Source organism: Chiroxiphia lanceolata, chromosome 6, assembly GCF_009829145.1.
Source record: "Chiroxiphia lanceolata isolate bChiLan1 chromosome 6, bChiLan1.pri, whole genome shotgun sequence".
Taxonomy (NCBI): Eukaryota; Metazoa; Chordata; class Aves; order Passeriformes; family Pipridae; genus Chiroxiphia; species Chiroxiphia lanceolata.
Window position 1 is genome coordinate 10,686,567 of NC_045642.1, and position 25,573 is coordinate 10,712,139.

The window sequence follows — 25,573 nt, forward strand, 5'->3', positions numbered from 1 at the left end:
CTCTAACTCAGCATCCAGGATGTTTTACTGTAACTTCATTTTCTAATAATTTCAGCAAGTAACCTTTTAGATTCATGTGAAAGAGGTACTCAAGAATGAAATTAAAATTCTCATACAATTCAGTATTATTCATCACCTACATACTTCATATTATCCAGAAAATATAGAAAAGCATATATAGTTTGGTGTAGAAGACACAAGAGAAGCCTATGAAAGGAGAGAAATAAGTAGAAAGAAGGCACATGCTTAAAGCACCAATAAACAGTGAATCACACACCTGCTAAAAACCACATAGAGAGGCTGCTGAGTTCATAGCCTCTGTCTCCAGAAAACAATGACTGCCTGATTAGAAAAAAATAAAAACTACTGAAACCTGAACCTTTATCTATGATCAGAGTCAATGACAAGCCAAGGAATAGCTCCATGAACAACTGAGACCAAAGCATTTCACTGGTATCTCTGCATCAGACTCATTCCACCACACTAGAACACCAACAGATTTACTGTGATCAGGAGTTTCGGAAACTTGCTATAATTTTTTTGTCCAGATGCTGGTGTGGATTATTTCAAAGGGACATTCTGCTTCTAATACATCTTGGCTTTCACAAAAATGTAAATTTCAATCAAGTTACTGAGCGTAGTTCCCATATCCTAATTACCATGAACTGAAAAAAAGATTAATTTTTAAGGCTTCTCTCATCGGGCTAGAAGTCAGATGAGTAAATGTGGGGGGTTTTAATCTGTTTCAGGGAAATCTGTTACTGTGATTTCTTAATCCATCTTCAGAGTAGCCTAAAAATGATCCTTCCCACATGCTGTCATGGCCACCTACACATCTGTTATTTAGCCAAAATATGATGTAGAATAAAGGAGTTAGAGCACATCACTACTGGATGTTATGTGAATTAGGTTAAAAATCCCAAAACAGCAGGTTAAACAATGACATGTTTAACTTCTCTCTTCTACATTTTGATTCAGCAGATTAAGGTATGTACGTGGCCATAAAAAACACCCCACAGGTTGAGATAGTCTCCACCTTTTTTGGCACTTGAAAAGCTGAAGCAGATACCCTGGGGCAAGTTATTAAATGATTAATCTAACATGCAGCAGCAGTATTAAGTCACTATCTCCAAAATAGGTTCCTAACTCCTTTATTTCACTGGAATAATGGCTCTGATTTCACAATTTATTGTATCATAAAAGCACCAATGCAGAAGCAGCAGTATAGAATTATGACATAGTTTTAAGCTGTATAAACTTTTAATATATGTATAAAACTATCTTGTACTGCAGCCATATATCATTACTTCTAAATTAATTGTCCAACCAGGAAGTCATAGATACTAAACTAAGCTTTCATGACAAGCACAAAATAACAATATCAACACCACAAACCCAGTACTGACAAGCAGCTGAATATCTGCAAAGATTAAAGAATCTCAACCCTCCTTGAGACTTTTCCTTGGAAGCAGTCATAATCACAGACCTTGAAGACAAATACAATGACTTCAGAGAGCTTAAAAAAGAAAAAGAGAAAGAAAGCCTTCTGGAAAAAAAAAAGAAAAGCTGGAAAAGATAAGGTTCTCTCTCACAATAGGGTAGCAAATTGGATGTGTGTACTTATCTTCAAGTACTTAAAGACTTAAATTCATCTTGCACTTCTGTACTCATCAGAAACTCAGGAAAAAAGTCCAAATGGCTGTGGGCCAGCATCTCTTTTTCTTTCCTAGGATGAGACAACTAGAAGCACAAATAGAGGGGTCATTACCCTATTAAGATCACCAGCACAGCTCTGTACAGCTTGGTGTTGGGGTAGTAATTCAGTATATTAGGGTTTTAGAAGTTTATCTGGTGTAAATTAATGAGAAACTGAAAAAAAAAAGTGGAAACTTGTAATTTTTTTCCTTTTTGTGCATATAATAGAAAAGCTTTTTAAATTTTGGTATAATGGCCACCTTATCCACTACTCACAAGTTTTCTAAACTACCTCATCATATTTTTAAATAATATCAGTTGTGACATTACTTCAGAAACAAACCCCAGTCATTGTGCGCTCTGAAACTCCCAGAATTATAAAGGCAATGCCTGAAAAACATATTCAAATATAGGCAAAAAATGTATTGATCAAAGTCACTAACCTTATTATCACTCTCCAATTTCCTCACAGAGCGATGCCTTCCCAGTAACTTTGCAGAGTCTCAACTTGCAAGAATGGAAAAAAACCCCAGTGCAACCAGCAGCACCTGAAAACAAAGGGGTCATCACTTGGTACTTAATGGAAACACCAGACCAAGAAGAGCAAGAAACAAAATTCCTATAAGAAGTAGCAGAAGAGTACACACAGCCATAACAAACACCTCAGTCTAGGAGCAGAACTGAGCACCACAGCAGCTCTGTTCTCCAGCCCCCGGGGCAGTGCTCTGGCTCCTGCAGCGAGCCCGCCACCACAGCAGAGTGCCATCCCATCCAACTCCCTGCACCTGGCACACTCTCAGCTCTCCTCCTCCACCCTCCCCTGCCCCACCTCTTCTTCCTAACTTGCTTTTGGAGGTCTCTGCAGTTTGCAATTTGTGTTGTTGACCTGAATTGTTTAACAGTAGTGGCACATAGGGCAAAGTTTCCTGTTTCCAGACACAGTAGTGTGAGGTACCTTACAAAGTTCTTTCTTTGGAGAAACAGAGGACTGAATTTTATTTTTTTTTTTATATTTGCTCTAACAAAGAGCTCACTGCATTTAAGAATCTCACAATTTCTGAATTTAAATGGGTAGGTCAGTAAAGAAATACACTGGTGATTTATGTTCACTTTTGCTAGACTTTACTGAAAGAAAAAACTATAAGTATGAAGGACAGACTCATTAGAGTCTAAAGCTGCAAGGGGATGTAAAGCAAGAATGCATTGTATGTGGATGGAATTATTTGAGCTCTTAAAGTGAATTACTATTGCTTTCCCTGAAACTCTTTTAAAAATCCTGTAACACTGAAATCTCTAGGTTTATTTGAAAATAATTTAGGTCTGCAGTCCAAAGATGATGGCAAAACTGACTATGAAATACTACTAAACAGAGCATTTTTTGTTTGTCTATCTATATATTATGATCTTCCTGGGAAATTACTCACTCTGGAGCAGCAGGATGCCTGAAGGAAGCTGTAACCCCACGAGAAGCCCACACTGGAGCAGGCTCCTGGCAGGACCTGTGACCCCATGGGGGACCCTGGCTGGAGCAGCCTGTTCTTGAAGGACTGCACCCCATGGAAGGGGCTCACATTGGAGCAGCTTGTGAAGAGCTGCCTCCCATGGGAGGGACCCCATGCTACAGCAGGGGAAGAGTGTGAGGAGAAAGGAGCAGCAGAGACAACCTGTGATGAACTGACCCACAAACCCCATTCCCTGTCCCTCTGCCCTGCTGGGGGGAGCAGGGAGAGAAACTGGGAGTGAAGCTGAGTCCAGAAAAAGGGAGGGGTGGGAGGAAGGTGTTTCTAAGATTTGGGTTAACTTCTCATTATTCTACTCTGATTTGATCGGAAATAAATTAAAATAATTCTCAAGTTGAGCCTGTTTTGCCCATGATGGTAGTTGGTGAGTGATCTCTCCCTGTCCTTATCTCAACCCACGAGCCTTTCACTGTATTTTCTCTCCCCTGTCCAGCTGATGAGGGGACAGATAGAGCAGGTCTGATTGGCACCTTGTGTCCAGCCAGGGTCAGCCCACCCCACTGCTGTATTTGTTCAAGTACCTGCATTGGTTACCAGTGTCACCCATGTCAGGACTCCCACACAACTAAGTTGACTTAACTCTTGTTAAATACATGAAGTCTCTCCTTTTTTTTGGAATGGAAACCGCTGTCTTTGCTTTTGCCTCTAAATTTTTACAAGACTCAAGTACAAAAAACGTGTCAGCACACTGCAGTTGTGTGATTAACTCTCAGGCTGACAAGGGAGTAGGAGACAAAGCCCTGTTTGGCTGACAAAATGACCAAATGATGATGTATTGGTGTGAATTCAGCGTGCAGGTCCACAAAGATTCCGTGGGATGTAAGGTTAAGGCAAGATTAATGTGTAACAGCATTTAGATGGACACGTGCTCTTTGTCACCATAAGTCTGAGCAATGATTCTCAAGATGAAAACATTCTATATCTGTCATCTGCTTTTATCAGAATCTCAAGGAGTTCATAAGATGAACATGTATATTTTAATCTCAGTTGAAGAGAAACTTTGAGAAATAAGTAAAAATAAGGGAATACAGAGATTAACTGCTTAAACTATTCACACCATACACTCAGCACTAATGACATACCTTCATAAGTGAAGTTTTCTCATTATTCATTTGGATGAAATGACAATAAATTAATGTGGAGGATGAAAGTTCTATATAACCTCTTCAGTTGTGCTTGCAGTAAGTTTATGTGCATATATTTTTGAGCTCAAGTCCAGGAGGGAATGTGCATTCTAGAGTGCACAAAACATTACCTTGAAAACCAATGTTAGTAGAATATAAATGTTCACTGAGAGGGTAAGAGAGTGTGTCAACTATCACTGTTAAACTGTAAGACTCTCCAAGTAAGGGTAACAGATAGTACTGAAAAGTAAAACCTGTAGCTCAGTTTATTTTTTTTTTTTTTACTATTCTGTATTTGTGGTCTTCCAATATTGTGGGCAAATGTTTCTGTCCTTCGTAAGAACAGAAATGTTTGTTAGATCTGTGTGAAAGATGTGTCAATCCCCCTGCTAGATTGCTTCTAATTGAGGTAACAATTTTTTGTAAATGCAAAAAACCCACGACATCCCATTCAATACTTTTTTGTGACTAACCTGTTCAGAAGAAATTAAGAGGGTGCTGAACATGTTGATATAGCATAACTTCATTCATTGTAGAAGCTGAAGAGACTCACTACTCACTGTGGATTCTTTTGCTTAATATAAGCTCCTGAATCACTTCATCTTTTTTGTGGAATGCAGCAGCAAATTCTCCATTTGCAGTTAATCTGTGTATATAGAGGGCCCAAAACAACTCAGTTATAAGCAAATAAAATTCTGTTGATACTAGTGAAATTATCCAAGCACTAAGTTTGCTACCTAATAGTTCTTTATCATGTTTGTTGGCAGAAAGTTGTAAGTTGGCAGTACTTGCTTTCTAAGAATGCTGACTGCACATCCTTTTCATTTTTTTTTAGTTTATCCTGCTTTTTAAATATCTCAGAATGATCACATGAGCTGTTACACAGACTCGTTAGACACTGTTGCTGGCTTTAGGGAAGATGTTTAGATATTGTATTTAGATCTTTATGTATGTGTTTTTTCTTTCCTCTTGTAATAAGATGTTTACAATGAACCATTTTCTTCCTCAGGTCATTTTCCATGAAATAAAGTTGTCCACAAGCAAAAAAAACATCCCACAGCTTGCTTATCTCCATTTTGACTGTAGTAAATCCTAGTTCAGACAAGTTTTGTTCTGATAGAAAATTATCAAGCCTCTGCTGTTTCATTTTATTTCCTTTCAAGACTGAGTGCACCACAAGGAATCATGGAAGCAGGAAGAACTAGGGGTGGGGAATATGATGACAATTTTGGCAACAAATTCAGTATCACTAGCATTTTCAGGCTATGATAAAGATTCAGAAAATCTTAATGTTTCATGGTGTTTTGACATTTTGTTGCCATGATGTAATCTTTTTCTTGTATATTCTGACAAGTTAAATCCTTTTCAGTGTTTATATGGGTTTCCAAGATGTCATACAAAGCAGTAGAGTGACTTGCTTAAATGCTTAGGGTCTAGATGTATTTTAGTTGGAATGTTTTTCTGTTTTTTAATTCCTTTACAGTAAGAACACTATTTTTTCTCAAGTGTGGAACAACTTTAATTTGGAGTGATTTTTTTCCCCCCCTCTGTTTTACTCGCAACAAGCACAGTCAACATTAACAACAGGTAAGAAAGAATGTTCACTGGCACCAAGAACAAGATGTTATACATGTTAGGTAAAGATTATAACAAGTTGGGTGTTGCTCCCATCTGGAAAATTATTTTAAAACAGAAAAAAAGCAAAAAACACAACAGCCTCTGAAGAGCCTGATGCTGGGTTCTATTCTGAGAATTTCAGGGGACTGAAGCAAAAGAAACTTAAGCACAGTTGCTGGTTTACATTCAGGCATACACAGGACCTGCTACTGGTTTGGTTTGTTAAAATCAGATATAGAACTGGAAATATAACTTAACTGGATGTTTTGCAAATACTGTGGTGTTAGTCCCTTGACTCTCATAATTAAGTTGTTTTTTTTTTAAATATTCATTATGTGGACAATATAGAGATGACAGTGTATTAGTGCTTTAATTTCATTCCCCTTTCAGTAAATTTGGGAAGTGGCTATTATGCCATTACAAATCTATGAAACTGTGAGGAAGTTAAGACTGTGCTATGTTAAGAAAAACAGCATTTGTATAAGCAATTTATGGCACAGTACTAAAAGCATTACTATTTCAAACCTGAATGTTAATGGTAGCTGCCTGATACTCTGTGTAGTTAATTTTACTCTCAAATTAATTGGACTCCTCAGCATTCTGTTATTTGTAGAGTAATAACCACAGGCATAATTTTGTTGTTGTTGATAATAAATTTTTTAAGTCTTTTATCCTGTTTCAAAATCAAGGTGTTCTTCTCCAATATCTAGGTGTCTAGTTTTACACATTTGTAACTGTGTTTTTCTCTGGAAATATTAATGCTGGTTAATGCTTCTCTGACTGCATCTTTAAAAGAAAATTATTTTACTTCTATACGAAACATACTCAGTAAACAGTAGACAATGTATGCATAATTTGTTAAAAGCTAGCTAAGTAGTCACCTTGACCTATGAAACCAAACTGGTATGGGATTTTGTTCACTATCCTATGTACTAAAAACCTTCTCAACTAACCAGTGTTCACATTGCAACTGAATTTGTCTTCCCTCATACCATTTCTTAAAAAGATTATGTAAAATACACCTTGTACATTGCAGAGTTTGGTCACAGACTACTTAGAGAGATGCAGAGATTGAAAGGAATGTCTCTTTACAAGTCATTTAACCCAGCTTTAACCTTCTATCTCTATAGCATGCAATTTTAAGTCTGAGTGGTAAAGGGCTAGTTATCAAGTTGATTTATTTATTACAAGGATATCCCACTAACAGGCACGGAGGTTTTCTAAAGCAATTGGTGTCATGGATATGTTTCCAAGACTGTGGGTTTAGGATTCTAAGTTAGAAGAACTTGGCTGAGGAAGCAAAGCAGACTTAGGTGTTTAATGGCTCTCTACAACTACCCAAGAGAAGATCGTGGCCAACTGATAGGATGAGAGGAAATGGCCACAAGTTACACCAGGGGAGGTTTAGATTGGCTTTTTTGAAAAAATTATTCACCAAAAGGGTTGTCAAGCACTGGGACAGGCTGCCCAGGGAAGTGTTTGTCAGCATCCCTGGAGGTATTTAAAAGTCATACAGATGTGGCACTTAGGGATAGGGTCTAGTGGTTAACTTGTCAGAGCTGGGTTGATGGTTGGACTTGCTGATTTCAGAGGTCTTTTTCAATCTAAATGATTCTGTGGTTCTAAGATTCTATAACCCTACTTACAAAACTTCACTATAAAGTTAATTCAGTACCAGTTTGTCAAGGTGAAGTTGGTGCCAGCTAGTTGATTCATTTGATTTCCACTGACAGAAGCTTTTTCAGTGCTTGTATATCAATACTCCGTGACTGCAGCAATAAAATATCTATACCTGCTATATGCACATACAGTTATATTCAGAGGTTGCTTATCTCCACTGTCAGTGTAATGTAAATAAGAATCAACTATTACTGCTTCAGTATATATTCAGCTTCTCTATGACTCTAATATTAATGTTCCCCCTTGAATTTGCATCATGATTTGTTTATTTATCATCATAAATGATGTCAGATATTAGGCTTTGTTAAAGATAGCAGCAATGACAATCAGCTCCAAAGATGAGAAGTGACTTGACCTTTCAGACCTTGAAATAACCTGCTTCGCCACTTATCTCTATATGTGATGCTGTGCATTACCTGTAGATGAATACTAAATCTTATAATATCTCAGAATTTATATACTGAACTAAATTAAATCCTTGCCATTGTCTATCATGATGCTATGTGTGTTTTCAGCTGTAGATTGATTGATCTTTGTGCTTAAGAACTAGAGGACAGTTCACCACATCAACACGCAATCCCTGGAATAACAATAGGATATCAGAGAAAGAGAGTAGAAATTCTAAGCATGTGGTGGAATTTCTTACTTCAGAAACCGAAGCAAACAAAATCTTACTATCAGACATCTGGAGAAGAGGCAGTGTGAGACCTCACATTGTTTTTCATACAGGTGCACAGTGGTTCCAGAATGCACCTTAATGGGAATAAATCTCCTTCCCTTTTAACTGACTTTCAGAAGAAGAAAGAGCACAGAATTTTGCTTCTAACAGATTTAGTCTGAGAATATTGAGGGACACTGCAGGATGGTGTGACACTTGTTGAAAGCATAATATTGAAAATGTCCTCCATACAGGTTATTGGATTAAGGATGCACAATGAAATTTCTTTTTAAGCCTTTTGTGCAGCTGTGGAAGGTCTTTGATCTCAGTCTATTCACTAATTGCACTCCAGAGAATAAAATTACTTTCTCTTTCTGCCTGTTGCCTTTTCCACATAGCAAAGATCTAAACAGGGATAAAGCTGTAAAGCAGCCTCTCAATGAGCATACTGTCACAACAGGATGTTCTGATCATAAAAGCAGTGTACCCTCAAGTTGTTATTTAAGGGACAAGCCTGGAAGATGATGTGTGTTACATCCTTAGATTTTCTTCAGGTTGTGAACTGCTGAATCACCGCAAAGAGGCTGGAAAATTATATCAGAAAATCCTCTCAGGTAAAGTAAAACACTGAAGATAGATGGAAAAAACCTGTCCTCTGCTCCATCAGGAGCACATGCCTACAAAGTGTGTGACTGGGTTCCAAGAAAAACTGAGTGTAGTCAGCTTCTGAATGCCTTGATAGACTAAAACTTCAGCTGGGGACATCCAACAGCAGTCACATTCCTTAACAGAGTTCTGAGTGAGAAAACTGAGTACCTATGGGGATATTAAGCATATAAACATCTGAATCAAAGATTTCCTTGGTCTAAGTGAGGTGCAGCACAGTTCTGTTCCAGATTTCTTGCCATGTGTCTGTGAAGCTTTATAGTCCAGGTATTCCCAGGTCTAGGAACAGAGACACCTCACCTCTGTGATCCACTGTAGTTTAATCAAACACTTCTTTTTCAGTAAAGTGAACTCTGATTCTTCAACTGAGTCCCTACATCCTAGGTTAAGTCTCTCTGCAAAGCAGATGAGAAGTGTCTTGTGACATGAGAATTTTCCTTTAGTCTTTGAGAGCTTTCTTTTCCTGCAGCAAGAGAAGACAGCCTGAACAATGGCCAAAAGTAAAGCAAATGCTTCTTTCTGAGGTCATCTAAAACATTGATTCTAACTTTGTCAACTGGACAACTGGTAATAATCTCCTCTGGCTATGGAATAAATGAGGAAATAAAAATAATTTAAATCTAAGTTTGTCATTTACATAGTTTGTTTATCCAATTCACAACAGCTCAATGCATTTGTATTTGAGTTTCTCTCATGCATACACACTTGTTTCCTTTCACCATTTTCCTGCCTTGCTGTGCACTTCAATGAATCCCCTTAAGAAATGCCTGTTATTACTGTTAGGTAATGAGAAAACCTGCAATGACTTTTGTTTTTGCTTTTAAGCACAGTCACTACTGTGCATCCAAGAACCACTTCTCCTTTTCCAGGCAGTGAACACCACAAGGGTTTCATTTTGTAATCCAGAAAAAAAGTCACAGCCAAATTAGTCTGTATTAGAAACACTGAGATTATTTCCTTTTTCCTCACTGCCTCTACATGTAGCAGAGAGAGAAAGAGTATTACTTAACCTTGAGAAGAGCAGGTTTAGTTGTTGACATATTTTTGGGCAAGCTTTTGAATTTACTTTTCTCATTTTTTATGAGCAGAATTCCGAACTAGAAGCTGAAGCACTGAAGCTGCATTTGGATAGACAACATATTTGTCTCTGTATAACAGGCATACTTTGTCTTATCCATGCAATTATAGAAATAAAAATATGTTCTCAAAACTCAGACATATGCTCTCTACTTAGTACTGATTCACTGGAGGATTTTTTTTTTCCCCAAAAGATTTTGTGTAAAAACTATTTCCAACACTGCCTGTTTTGGTTTGTAACAGTGAAAAACCCACAGTGCCCACCAAAAAAACTTCAGTCTTTCCTGTAGGCAGTGTTAACTGTGCTTCTTTCTAGGTTCAAACAGCTTGACATTCAAAACTGCTGATTATTAAAAGGTTCCCTCAAAATTAATAGGATTACCATCATTTACATACTCGAGAAATTCAGGACAAATTTATGGGTATAGGAATAAAAACTCTGCAATCTGCCTGCAAACTAGATACCAATAACCAAATATAATTCAAGACAGCAGTAAATCCACATTCATCTTTGTATTGCTACATCATGACGTTTCCCATCTGTGAAGACCAAAAGAACAGACATCTGGCTACTTTATATCCCAATTATTTTTTCCTGTCAGTTACAGTATTTCTAGCATTCAGGACAATTTAGTTATCAATCATTATTTTCTTTAATAATTATTTTACATTATTATTGAACAATTATCATAATTGTGAGCTAAAGTTTAAATCATCAACTAGATAGTGGTATTTGCAAAAGACAATAAAAGTACTAACCATGGCAAGGTAAGGAGTAGCTTGAAATTCCTGAGGTGATGTAACAAGCCTAAGTTATTAGTAATTTGTGATTAAGGAGGGGAAATCGTATTTCTAGCATAGCTAAGACATAGACAAAGCAGCAGTAATTCTCTTTTCTGAAATGACTGCTTTTTTGCAGGTACATAAAGAAAGATCACTGTCTTGCCAGCTTAGAGATAAAACAGAAATTCTAATGCTAATGAGCAATTTATAAAAAGCCCCAACCTATACAACCTTCAAATGCAAGAACCATTTTTCATGCTTTATGAGCCAAGATATATTTTTCTTGTTCTCAGCATTTATTTCACAAGCACAATCCCCCACTTTAAGTGCACAATGGTGTCAGAAAGTGCACAGGCAGTGTTTTTCTTCGATTTGAGTGTGGTGAGATTTCAGAGGTTTTCTTTACTATGCAACACGCATATTTTGTGACACTAAGTTTTAGAGCCTCAGAATGGTTTTCTGCTTGCACGTTGATATTTAAAGTAGACTTAAAAGAGCATAAAACCAATAATTGCCACATCTACACAGTGTTGTCAGACATGAATAGTGATCATTATTGTGTTAATATCAGTAATACTTCTTGGAAGTGCTTACACTCGGCATTGCTATCATTGCCAAAAGTGTTTATATCAGCTACTGCAATGGTTTTTATAATGTCATAACTTTCTTCTGTTAATTATAAACAATTTGGCACACTTAATTAATGGGTCCTACTAATAATATATTATCTCAGTATGTGAATGATACCCTGTTACTAGCAGTGATGCAGCTCAATTAATGATGCCAAGCACTATAACCTTTTTAACAGCAAAAGGCGCACTACTAACACTAGAAAACAAAATTAGATGTCTTTAATATAGAAACAAAGCAAGAGTGCACTGAATTGAGGACAAAATTATCTTGTCAGGTTTAAGCAACTCTGAACTTACACAGTATAACAGAGACAAATCCTGCCTGGTACTTAAATTCTAACAAAAGAAACAAAATATATACTGATTGAACCACAGTGGCATCAGCTCAATCAGAAATGAGCGGCCATAGCTTTGTTCCTGTGTGGAATAAAGAAACACGGGGAAAACCAAGTGTATTAAAATCCTTAATTCTGCTTAGCAAACCTCTGTTTATCAGAACTGATGAACAATCTCTTTCTCAAGGTATCCAGACACAATTTCACAGGAGCTTTCAAAATTTCTGTCTATGGCAGTCAGAATTTAAGGTTAGACAGGTGTCTTCAAGGGAGATAAGAGGCATCACAGGACCTTGTTCTTTGGTGTGGTTCTCACTAGTGGTAGGAATTGTAACATTCCAGAGGTGCTCCTGTTTTTCATGCATATCAGAGAAGAGAATAGGGTGTCATCTACTAGGCCACTAAAGCTACCAGGCTGAGGTAGATGACTTCAGGTAGCCATGAAGAAAAGCTGAGAAGAGATTTTGGTGCAATAAACCATGCTTTTCCTCAATATTCTAGGACAAACTTTATATTGGAAAGTTTTGATGATATGACCCTTTTTATTCATTATTTCAGTGGCTAAAAAATGTACAGACAAAGAGGAAATCTGGTCTTGGTGTCTAACTCTGCCTGAGGGGTATTTAAAATCACATTATTTTTTCCAGCAAAGGAATTAAATGGCTATTGACCCATTTAGGAGAGGGGAAAAAAGGAAGTATAAGGATGGTCTCATAATTCTTAATGGAATTAGTTCTGTATAAAGCAACCATTTTTTATTATAAATTCTATATTTTTCCAAGAATAGCTTTTACATACCGCCTAAACAAAGATAAAAGGAGCCTGGGCCTTGTTTTTCTGTCTTTCAAGTAGAGGTCTCAGCACAATTAATGCAAGAATCTTTTTCTGATGTCCCATCTTGACTTTCAGGCTTAGAGATGCCTATCAGTAAGCACCACATCTCCATGAGTAATATATGATGTATAAACAAGAAAATCATGAATCCTGCTATAAAGATCATGCTGCACTTCTCATCCTGACATTAGTCCATGATTCTCAGAGACTTGACCCAAACCTTACATTTTTAAAGGGTATAAAAGTCTCATCCCCCAACACCCTATCTAGTCTATTACGTTGCCTCTGAAAAACAACAGCTTTTATTTTACTGCATTTTTACACTTCCGTATTTAATAGCACAAACCCATTATTTTTTGTTAAATTCCAGTCAATTTGTTACTGCAATGAGTAATAAACAGAAAATATGAAATGTCCCAGGTTTTTAGCAAAAAGAAATCATCAATTTCAGCTACTTTCCCCAGAAAAAATAATCTGAACTTTACAAATTGCCCAAAATTAAACACTACAAAATAAAACATTTTATTTTTCTCATTTTCTCCTAATTCACAGAAATTGTTCTTGTGAACTTTGTTCATATATAGCATAATTGTTTATACCTAAATGCTTCAGCCTATCTACCTTACCATTTAATTCTATACATATCTGTAAAGTATCTGGCATATTTCTGAGTGCTATGAAAATTAACACTTGAAGGAGCATGATAAATGAGAGACTTAGCAAAGTAAAATTACCCTTTCATCAGTGCAGCCAGTTTATAATGATATGTGACTATTACAGCGTAGCACAGGGTGGTACTTGGATGGTTGGAAAATAGTTTGCTTGGTAACACTGTTGTATTATTTTCTTTCCTTTCTGGTGAGGGGAAGAGAGGTAGAATGAAATAGAAGGAGGGATTAGAAAGGTAGAGTGAAAACCCAGCTTTATTCTGGAAAAAAAAAAAAAAACAATAAAAAAAATAAAAACCCTTTAGTACAATCCACCCTAGAAACTGAGATCTTTTGGTATTTCCTTCAAATTTTGGTTTTGCCAGAGAACGGTACACTGGTGATAAAGCATATTTAATTGAGTCTTTGGTCCTAGAGAAGATGCCAAGCTATAGAAGACAACTATCTCTAGAGAAAGGATGGTTCAGGGCTGGTTTTGCCTCACTGAACATTTAAGCAAACTGTGTTACCACTTTGAAATTACATTGCAAACATTAGAAAAACATTTGAGTAGTCTCTCCACTTAATTAAAAGAAATTAATGTACCATTTAATGGTAAACAGCCAAAAATACAGATTATCACAGAATCATAGAATGGTTAGGGTCAAAAGGGACCTTTTCATCCCCTCTGCCATGGGCAGAGACATCTTCCTTGATCAGGTTGCTCAAAGCCCCTTCCAATGTGCCCTTGAACACTTCCAGGGATGGGGCACTCACTATTCCTCTGGGCAAGGTGTTCCAGTGGCTCACCACCCTTAGAATTTCCTCCTAACATGTAATCTAAACCTGCCCTCTTTCAGTCATTCCCTCTTGTGCTATCACCACATGCCTTTGTAAAAAAAATCCCTCCCCAGCTCTCTTGTAGCCCCTTTGGGTACTAGAAGGTGCTAGAAGGTCTCCCTAGTGCCTTCTCTTTTCCAGGCTGAATAACTTCAGCTCTCTCAAACAGGCTCCATAAGAGAGGTGCTCCAGTCCTCTGAGCATCTTCATAACCCTCCTCTGGACACACTCCACATTTGCATCTTGCTTGTGCTGACTGCCCTAGACCTGGACACAGTACTCCAGGAGGGGTCTCACGAGGACCAATTTAGTAGTACTATTTTCAGACAGACAAATTGATTTATTTCTCTCTGCTTGCAATTTATTAAGGAAAGGACAGTATTTCCAAATAGTACTGACGACTGGTATCCTTCAAGAGCTAGCTGTGCGTTGACATACATAAATCTAGTAACAAATTAGCAATAGTCAGTAAATTGCAGGCAGCAAATTGAAATCAAGTTACTCTCTGCAAGCCACCCAGCCTGAAATGTATCATTTGTATATATTTCCAAAGGAATAAGGATCAATGGCTTTATTATGGCTCAGGTGCCACGTAACCATACTGTGTGATAAAGCTCTCCACCTGGAAGGCACCACTTGGAAAAACAGGACAACATAAAAAAGTATGTTGAAAGTGTTGTTACAGAGTCTCCATTCTGCCACCAAACTCACATATGATGCTCTACCACGCTCTCCTCCTACTAGTATGTGTTTTAAAGTGCAGTCACCTGTTGCAAATGGGAGCCCCAGAAACAATGTTAACTGTTTACAGCTGCTTTGCATCAAGTATCCGACTGGCAGATCTTGCTGTGATGACAAGTTCTGCTACAAAGTCAAAACAGTTTTATATCAGTAATAAATCTTCTTGTATTTTTTGTCTTGAGAGAGCTGAATGTATGACCTAGCAGGTGTTTTTTCGCCTCTAATTTGTCTATTAATCTCTCTCACTAGTTACAGAAGGAGCAGAACAGAACTGCTCTCAGCTAAGTCCACTTTGAGTATTTCTGTCACTGCACAGAGCTGCTTTCTAAAATGTCTGGACCTAAGTTGCAGGGATAAAGGTAATGAATTTACAGGTTTAAGAGCCATTGAGTCCTGATATGTAACAGCCCACACAATATTTTTTAACGTGGTTAGCTTTGTATTTTCTGCACTCAGAACTAGTGCAACAATTTTGTCCTGTCTCGGCATTCTTAAAACAGTTTTCAGTTCATTATCAAGCTTAGAGATTTTCTGTCAAAGGTGGACCTGAGTCACACACAGTCATCCTTACTCTCACCTGTTTTAAGTTCAGAAAATGTCAAGGTTTCTTGGCAGAAGGGATTCTACCAACATTTCTCTGTCTGCCACTATCAATTATCAAGCTAACAGTTCTCACAGATACCTACACTTTAATTTTTGAATGCTCAGTTCTAGAGCTACAGACCCGATGCACTGATTTATTTCACTCTTTGTTACAGATCTGATACTACTGTTGTCATTTATTAATGAAGTCCACATGAATAATGTCTGCTTTCCCTGCCCATTTTAAATTATAGACCAGACCTAGAACATCTCTCACTTTTATTCTAAGAATAAAGAAGTATTTTAACTAAAAAAGTACTGAAAAAAGACAAAGCATTGACCACAATGTATCCACAACCAACATTTTCTTTTATTACTATATTTAAATCTAAATTAAGCTCAAGGTCTAAGCATGTCGAGTAGGCCTTTGATATGAAACCCTGCTTTATTTTGATATAGATATTGTTCTCCAATTTCCTTTTACTTTGCACCAATTCCACCTTGCTCTTACCTGACCTACTTCTCAGCAAGTTTTACTCTGCTTCTCATAAACTGCACTTTCCTGTGTCATCTCAGGGGATTCACCTGAACCACAACAACTGTTACATCAACAGAATTACTAACAAATAAGGGATCTTTTACATTAAAGGAAACACAAAGCATCTCAGTAATGCTGTAGAGGTACAAGACAGTTATGACCTTAATGACATGGTCCCGTGTTTTGTTTGTTTAAATACAGATAGTAATTTGAGCTGAATGAGAATTGCCCTGAGCTTATGAACAGCTAGATCTCCCACTCCCCACCAGCAACAATTAGGTAACCTATGAAAATTTTTAGAAAAAAGATGGGCACTTGATCTAAAATTAAGCACTATCTCTTCAATTAAGTATATTAACTAAATGCATAAGCATTTCACTATGTAATAACCTACCTTATCTACATGAAATGTAACATGCTTACTGCCTTTTAACATCAGCACTGCCAGCAGTATGTATCTGCTAGGCATCAATTTATACTTATTCAGGCACTCTTTTTCTCCCTTTTCTTTTCTCCTTAATAATGCAAGAAACCTGCCAGTAAAAACATTACACAGCTTTAAATCATTTTGCTTGCCACAGCGAACAATTCGTGAAAACACTGACCTTCCCGTTATTTGTTCATACATGTACTGAGGGGGAAATCCTTCCTGGCATGAAAGTAGGCAGCAAGAAAGGTGCTCCATATAGATTTAAAGGTATAGATTTAAACAAGGAACAAGACTCAGTTCACTATCCATGCATAGTTTAAAATTTTGGAATTCAAGAGTGCCATCAGATCTGGTTTATGAGTACTGCAGATCATCCGATGACTCGACTCAGTTCCAGTGCATTGCACAGTACAACCTTCATTAGTGATGCCAGAAACTGTTCAAGGTACCATTTAAAATAGGTAGCATGGCAACATCATATTCCTTTATGCATTTTGACTGAAACTAAAAGAGCATCCTGCAGAACTTCTTGCATAGCATCTGTCTATAATACAACCTGTTTACTGAGAAGTTCTTTGAACCATTATGAAATTCTACACTTAATATAATAATTTATGGCTGCACCTACTGCTAAAGAAAAACACTGGATGATCATAATTATAAACCTGAACAGAACAGCTCAATTAAAATTTAGGTAATAGAAAATGTTGTTGTTTAAATAAGCGACCAACATGCAGATTCTACAAGTGGAAAATATTCCAGAACTTGGCATCTGGGTCATACAGCTGCCGAGTTTGCCTTCTGTGTAGGAACATTGACAGAGAAAACAGTAGAAGGGAATTCATATTTACATTTTTCACCAGGGTAAATGAGAACAGGCACTGTGAATTGCATGTTTAGGGAGCTGCATTTGGGGCTGCAGAGCTACAGTGATAGCTGGTTATCCTTTCCTAAACCTACAAGTAAAGCCCTGAAAAGCCCAGCTGTATTCTCTTCATACAATACCAGCATTTAGAATGCAAGTTTAAAATGTTTCAGACAATGTAATGGTTGCTGGCTCCTTAAGCAGCACAAGGACCAAAACATTACTAAACAACTGGTGGTGTGAAATACTGAGACACTGGACTGTAGCTCCCCTAGGTCATGTCACCTAAGATGTTTCAAGAAAAGCTATCATTTTATGTTCAGTAGCAATTCTGCCTCAAAACCCTTAAATGCCAGAGAATGATGAATCCTTATTGATCTAAACCTTAATCTATATGTTAATTCACTTCTTAAGTTATGCATAAAGAAATACACGGGCATGAACATGAAATGGATCTTTAGGGTCGAGTAGTTTTCTGTGGTAGGTTGACCCTGGCTGGATGCAAGGCACCCACCAAAGATACTCTATCCCACCCTTTTGCAACTGGACAGTGGAGAGAAAATACAATTAAAGCCTCATGAGTTAAGGACAGGGATTCCTCACCAATTATCATCACAGGCAAAACAAACTCAGCTAGGGTCTCCCACATGACCTGCAGGGGGACAGCTGCCTCACCATGGTTTGCACAGTGGGCTGTAGGAGAATCTCTGCCCTGAGCATGGAGCACGCCCCCCTCCTTCTGCACTGACTTCGGTGTCTGCAAAGTTGTTCCTGTCACAAATCAGAAAAGTTGATTACATCGGATTAGTCTGTCTTATTTCATTATGGCACATGGGCTCTGCCCTGACCTCCCAGTGCCTCACAGCCTGCAGGGCTGCTGGTGCCTCTACTCGGCCAGTGCCACCACACTGCCAGCAGCAGCAGCAGCACAGGGTGCCCAGCACGGGAGCAAGACATTCCAAAGCCCAAAGGGCTGGATGTGCACTCTTGGATGTGAGGGTTTGTATGTTGGCCCTCAGGACCTGCACTGCCTGGCCCCAGGGAGGTTCAGGCCCGCTTAGGGACAGCAGGCCCTTCTGCTCACAGGAAAGGAGCTACAAAGTGCTGTGCAGGAACTTAAACTCTCTCTTTTGAGATTGAAAATATATTGGAACAAGCCAGAGTGTGTAAGTCAAACTCTCCCTCTACCCCATGCAGACACATGTTGGAGAGACCTTGGCTGAACCTGAGGGGACGATGGAAGGTCACTTCCCAGCAGGTGCCTCTCAGCGGTGGATACACCTGCACTGCAGCAGCTCCCTCGAGCACCAACCTCCTCTCATTGCCTTGGAGACAGTCCTCGAGTCCTAGGGTCATAAAGCCATGGAATCCTCGACTCCTACAGCAATAGAATCCTCGAGTCATGGAATCCTGGAATCCTAGGAAACCAGAGTCTGGTGCTGATTTTTGACTTTGAGATGACAGCAGGTTCCTGAGAATGTTCTCCACTTCACAAATTGTCTTGAGTGTTTCAGTCAATTGCTTGTCTCTTCTCAATTCTGATGTGGACTGTTCTTATTCAGTCCTTCAAACTCTTGATCCTTGATTCTTTCCCTTGGTCAAATATATTCTAAGCCTCCTCTAAAGAACCATGAGTGCCACACAGCCCACTGAAGCCAGAGGTGGAATTGACTTTCTATTTTAAGGACTAATGGAACATACCACATTTCCTTATCACAGTTTAAATGGATGGTTCACATTTATTGCTTCTGTTACAATCCTCAGGTATCCATGGTTATCACCCTGAACCCTATGGCTATTCCATTGCAGTTATTCCAGAGAAATATGTTTTAGACTGAGGCGGCTCAGAATTCCCATTTTCAGATGAGAAATGCTGGACTGTTTTATGAAAATGATTTTGCCTGAAATGTTTTATCACAAAACACACTGTCATCATGAGCAAAGCCTGATGGAGAAAGGGATGGTGTAGTCTTTGTTTTGAAAGGAGATTTGAAAAGCAGATATGCTGTAGACTTTTCTTGTTGGTTGTAATTACTGAACCTGGTTTATTTGTGTTTAAACCTTCAGTTGATATTACAGACTGGCTTTCTTATGTTCAACACCTTCAAAATGGAGGCAAGGCCTCCCTTCACTTCTGCATAGATAAGATGGGCCAAAAGAGTGAAAAATCTTGCTTTTCTCTTTCTCATAGGAAATAAAGCACAAAGCTTACAGTCTTCCACACACAAAGCCTCCTACCTATTCTGCAGAGGTACCAGGGGGAGTGCTGTGGGTGAAGAAGGATTTCACTTGCCTGCCCGAGTATGGACTGCCCTCCATTCGCTTCTTGCTTCAAAACTGGTACCTGCTCCTTGCTGGGGGATGGATAGAGGATCCCCTTGATCTTAAATATTTCTGGTGGATGCTCCTGTCTTAAGGAGGCCAAAGCATGGTCCTACCAGTTTATGTCCCACTCAGATTCTTTAATGTTTCTCAGCCTTTCTACTTCATCTCGTAACTCATAACCAGGCTGAGCTGGTCATCCACTTGGAAACATTTGATGCAACTGCCATCACTGCTACAATCCCTTGAGAGGGTTACACATTCCCTACAGCCTGAAGCCTGGACAGATGCATGTTTTTTTCCACGTTTTGCATGGTTTTTTGGGAGCTCTGTCTGGGTTGCTGCATAGTTTTTGGTGAGCTTAGACAGCTTGGCTCTGTGCCAAGCAGACACCATATCTGAGCTCTCTCAGTGAGTGTGAAGACCAGCAAATGAGTTCACTGGCTGTGCTGCAGTGACTCAGAGCCATTCCCACTTGTCCTGCCTGTGTGAAATGCCCCCCAAACTAAAGCACCACAAACTTCTGATGTGCCATGTCCTGTTGCCCACCCCGTTTGCCACACTCCTGGTTGCTCACACTCCCCGCAGCTGTTTAAGTCTCCCTCAGAGGTTGTAAATGCCCCTAAATAGCACAAAAGGCCTTGTCAGGGAAGGCCACTCTTTCCCATGTTTTCCCCAGGACCACTGTGTCAGTCTCTTCTTCTCCACTGTGTTGATGTTACTTCCTGCTAATTCTGCCTCCAGAGGCTGATCAGTGTCAAGATGACCAAGGAAAGGACGCTGAACATATGCTGCTGGATCTTTCTCTCCAGTTCCAATTCACGCATTTCTAGAGCCTTCTGTCCGGCTTCCAGGTCTGCAATTTCCTGCTCTAAGCGCAACTGGTGCAGCCGAAGGCTCGTCTCCCGTTCCTTCATTCTCTGGAGGATTTCGTCCCCATTCTCAGCAACAACTCCATTCTCATCAGAGAGAAAAGGCTCATTGACACCGACAACTGCCATTAGCATGAGGTACATCCGGAGGATTCCAGCAGCCATGGCATATCCTTCCTTGAAAGACAAAGAAAGGTGCAATGACCCAAGACGTAGATTAGATTCCCTCATGAAGGGAAAGGAAAGAAGCTCCCCACTGCAAGACAAGCTTTGGCATTCTTTCTAGCCTTGATAAAAATGCTGGAGTCCATAAGTGCTCCTAAGTGCACCCCTGTTGCTGCAAGTTCAAAACCCAGCTGCCCAAAGAGACTCGATCAGCAGATGGTAAGGATGCAGGTGAGGAAGATGTGAAACAGAGAGCGGTAAAAGATGAACAACCCTGTTTGAGGAGAAGCTCAGCTTGTTAGATGACAGGGGAAACAAAGCAAAGTCCCCCGACCAGGAGGAGGAAAGGAGGGGCCTGACTAGTTGGTTGCAGGCAGACAAGGGAGATGTTGTCCAGCTGAGCACAAATGGGCTGGGGAGCAGGAAAGTACTGCCCATGTTTCCAGCTGCTCTCACCAATTCAAAACTTCCAACAGTCTTGAGCCAAAGCCTGATGAAATCCTGCTTGGTGTGGGCTGAGCCCAGACTGGTAGCTGGGTCCTTGAAGGGTTCCATCAAGGTCCTCAAGGTTCCATCAAGGCCTCCTGGCTCTCCCGAAGCCCTTCCCTTGGCCACATTGGCCAGGGGGTACGTCAGCCCTCCCTCCTTCCCACAGACCTGCTCTGACCAGACCATGTGAGCAGTTTCCCTTCTCCATTTCCGTCCTCAACTGTGAGCCCAAACTGGGCCAGTGGGCTCTGCCCTGACCTCCCAGTGCCTCACAGCCTGCAGGGCTGCTGGTGCCTCTGCTCAGCCAGTGCCACCACACTGCCAGCAGCAGCAGCACAGAGTGCCCAGCACAGGAGCAAGACATCCCAAAGCCCAGAGGGCTGGATGTGCACTCTTGGATGTGAGGGTTTGTGTGTTGGCCCTCAAGGCCTGCACTGCCTGGCCCCAGGGTGGCTCAGGTCTGCTTAGGGACAGCAGGCCCTTCTGCTCGCAGGAAAGGAGCTGCCAAGTGCTGTGCAGGAACTGCTGCTACGGCCCTTACACACTCTGGTTTATTCCAATATGTTTTCAATCTCAAAAGAGAGAGTTTAAGTCAAACTCTCCCTCTACTCCATGCAGACACATGTTGGAGAGACCTTGGCTGAACCTGAGGGGACAGTGGAAGGTCACTTCTCAGCAGGTGCCTCTCAGCGGTAGGTGCACCTGCATTGTGGCAGCTCCCTCCTCTCACTGCCTTGGAGACAGTCCTCAAGTCCTGGGGTCATAAAGCCATGGAATCCTCGACTCCTACAGCCACAGAATCCTAGAGTCACAGAATCCTAGGAAACCCCAGATTTTGGCGCTCATTTTTCACTTAGGGATGATGCTGAGACATCAGGTTCCTGAGAATGTTCTCCACTTCACAAATTGTCTCGAGTGTTTCAGTCAATTGCTTTTCTCTTCTCAATTCTGATGTGATCTTAGCTTAATTCTTACATAATAATTTTTCATAAGTAGAAGTTCTGACAATCTGGCCATTTCCTGATTGATAGTAAGCCTAACAGGGAAATTCACCAACGTGGAAATTCTGTTTCATCTGTTATTTAGTGGATTTGAAATGAAACATTTCAGACTATTTTTACAAAATGTAGTATTCAAATTTTTTCCAGTAGGGAAAAAAAAAAATTTGGTTTGGTTTGTTAAAATCCCGGTTTTTACAGAGAACATTCTGATTCTGAGTTAGTTAACTTCAAGTACACTGTGTCCTTTTTCTCTTTAGTTAGTTTAGTAACTCACAGGTAGAGTTCTTCTCTCTGGACACAGACTGCTGTTTAAATAGATGCATCCACCATCTATCATATCTTCTTCCAAGTGGTGGAAGATCTGCCTTAGGAAAAAGCGTAGAAATTTACTGTAAATGACTTTCCCTTTTTATTCAAAGTTTGCCACATCAACAAATGGTGTGTTATTATCCTCCTTTACAAGTGCAATAATCTGAGAGAGGGAACAAAGCAGTTGCCTTTTTCTTACAGAAAGTCTTTAACAGGTGGCAAACGTAGCCATGTAACCCATGAACAACCTGTAAACCTTGAACAACATCGTTATGTTTCCTTGCTGGCAAATATGGTTTGCTGTAGAAGTAAAGTTTGAATTCATGGTAAATAAACAAATAGAAAAGTGGAAAAGCAGCTATGAGCAAATCTCTGCTTACTTCAATCAGAAGAAGTGAATACACCTATTTTGCTAAATTATCACCTATTTATTATCATTTTATTAGCCTCTTCAAAGAGATGGTTCTCCCTTCTCTACAGACTTCCCATTAGTTTTTACCCAAGTCAAGATCTCAACTCAGATCACAAGAAATTAAATACTACCACATATTGCACCATCCATTTCCAAGAAGCAACTTCCACACAGCAAGATAATTAAAGGGTATCTTTCACAGCATGAGATTTCTGTGGGATAAGCATGGCAAAAAAAGCCCCAAAAAATATTCGGGAAATAGGGTATTCTTTTAAAAATAGCTTACCATTTAACAAAAAAAAATTATAGAGTATGGCAAAGAGATATATTTTATTCCTTCATAATCTTTCACAGGTATACTCTTTTGTATAAAAAAAATGCTAAGTTTCTTGGGTATAATTTTAAAATATAAAAAATTTATGAAGAAATACATATACAGTATAGAGGCCTATATAGTGTGGGGAGAATTTTAAGTTTAATTGGTTTAAAAGAGTACAAACTCAGGCAAATGCAGACTGCTTTTGCAAAATCTCATTGTATGTACATGTGAAATGCTGAGAAGTGCCTGACACAACAAATGTCAAGTACAAGTACTGGATTACTCTGCCTCATCATCACTATGCACATCCATTGACACATAAAGATAAGCCTAATGACTCAGATGATTTAGAAAATGAAAAAAAAGAAGTCTTCAGTAAGAACAGCTTGCAAAACAAAATATGGAGAGGGCTGTGCTGCCTTTGCAAGCAAACAAATAGAACACAAAACCACTGCCAATGTAAGGAGGCAAAAATAAAAGAGAAGATCTTCAGAGCAAATGCAAAACAAGTCTACAGTTTCATTTCTCTCAAAATTCTCTGTGACCAACCCTTTACAAACAGGTTAGTCAGAAACTATGGATTTGAATTCCAAACCAAATCAATGTACATTTTACATGCATTTAAATAGAGCATTCAAGCCTATTCCAATGATATCCCTGAGCCTTTTACAGTATCATAGCTTAGTGAAGCAACAAGTCATATACCTTTCAGGATAATAAAGTAACAGGGTTAGTTTGCCAGCCAACTGGCTACCAAAGACAAATCTTTAGGATGTACAGTTTGGCAGCTCATTCAATACTCATCATAATTTCAATTCACTACAGTCAGCCATGAAATCTACTTCTTTCCACTATGCTGGCTTTTTTAAAAGAAAGAGAGAAGGGATTTTATGTCGAAATTAGTAACTTCTATTCTCTCTGCACATTACAGTTTGCAGGATAGTCTGTAATGTCCTAATTAACAACATACAAAAGGCATTTTAGGAGACAAAATTAGAAAGGGAAGTAAGAACAAACATAGATTTCTGCTGTTCTGCCTGGCAGGAGTATCTAAACAGAGACAGAATTGGAGTTCAAAGGCTGCCATTCAGATTTTCAAACTGGCTAATTGATGTAATTCACTTACAGGGAGAAGGTCCCATACAAGAGGTCAGTAGTAGCAACGAAGAGAAGAACCTTTGGCTCAGCAATACCTTCCACTGACAACTCACCTTTTCCGCTCAGCAGTTTCAACACACACAGAATTTATGGGTTTTTTCTCAATTTTGTAGAGATGTCTGCTCTGATTGAAAAACTCCCATTTCCTTTAAGGGCAGCAAACTCAGATTGATACTGTGTGACTCAGAGAGGCTCTTTTCTGCATCAGAGGGTTGATACAGAAATCATACATAGAGGGGTGAACCTTTTCAACTTGTAATAGATGATTCTGAAAATTATCTATGTAATTATTCAAATTGCTTGAGTTACTGTTGTTAGAGAAGGCTAATTCAGCTTAAACCCTTTTTGGAGGATAACCTGAGCCTAAATAGTACAAATTAAAAACACATTCAGTAACTATATTTGAAGATCTATTGTTTTATTCTGAACCCTTTTGTTTTATTCCCAGGCTAGAATAATAAAAGCTTCCTATTATTTGGAATAGGTAAACAAATGAACATCTGTGGATCTTTGCAACAGAAACTTTCAAAAATAACCTATGTCAGATTTGATGTCTCAGCCAAGTGTAAGACTTTAATCATTGCTATATGAATACAACACAGATAATAATTCAGTGAACTTACTGCTCTGTAACAGCAATTGAATGCATCAACAATACCTTTGTCCATTTCTGATCCAAGATCCCTCAGTCCATTCCTGAGGAAAGGCAACGGATATTTGATTGCACCAAGAGTGTTGGACTGTCTGATGTCGGGACTGTGTGAACAGAAGGAAGATCCTCCAGAACATTCCCTCTGGCACTCTGTGGGGACCAAACTCTGTGGAAGAATTAATGAAAATTTACTGGGGACAATAACACAACAGTAGATCTCGGAATGCTTTACAGGACAGGTATCATTCACATTTGCAGCAACAGAAACAGAGATAGATATAGTGGTAAGAGCTAGTTTCAAGGCAGTGAGAGTTGTTCCAGCAGGTCAAAGGTATGAGTCAGCATTATCTGTACTTACATTTTTGTCTCAGACACTAAATGGGCCTAAATCAGTATTCATTGCATTAAACTGCAGTATCTTGCAGAGAGCCAAAGGAGCTTTGCAGCAAATCTTAGACACACATCCTGACTCAAACAACAACCAACTAAGCACAGATTCAAGAGAAATCACTTCTTGAAGCGACCCCCAAACAAGAAAAGAGCTAATATCAGAGAATGCCAAGATCCATTTAACTGAATTACCTACCTGAAAGGTTTTATCACCTGCGAG

At 39.2% G+C, this 25,573-nt stretch overlaps 1 protein-coding gene and 1 long non-coding RNA gene across 2 annotated transcripts; one reads left to right on the plus strand and one right to left on the minus strand.

The window, feature by feature from the left end:
* Positions 1-20,169: 20,169 nt before the first annotated feature.
* On the minus strand, positions 20,170-21,298 carry LOC116788043 (inositol 1,4,5-trisphosphate receptor-interacting protein-like). Its single transcript, XM_032690341.1, has 2 exons — positions 21,080-21,298; positions 20,170-20,635 (listed from the first exon to the last, which is right to left on the minus strand). The coding sequence occupies exons 1-2, from the start codon at positions 21,296-21,298 to the stop codon at positions 20,315-20,317; spliced, it is 540 nt and encodes a 179-aa protein (XP_032546232.1). The 3' UTR covers positions 20,170-20,314.
* Positions 21,299-21,856: 558 nt separating this feature from the next.
* LOC116789101 lies at positions 21,857-25,153 on the plus strand. Its single transcript, XR_004357887.1, has 3 exons — positions 21,857-22,035; positions 24,282-24,302; positions 24,948-25,153. It is a non-coding gene; the product is annotated as an uncharacterized LOC116789101 (long non-coding RNA).
* Positions 25,154-25,573: the final 420 nt, after the last annotated feature.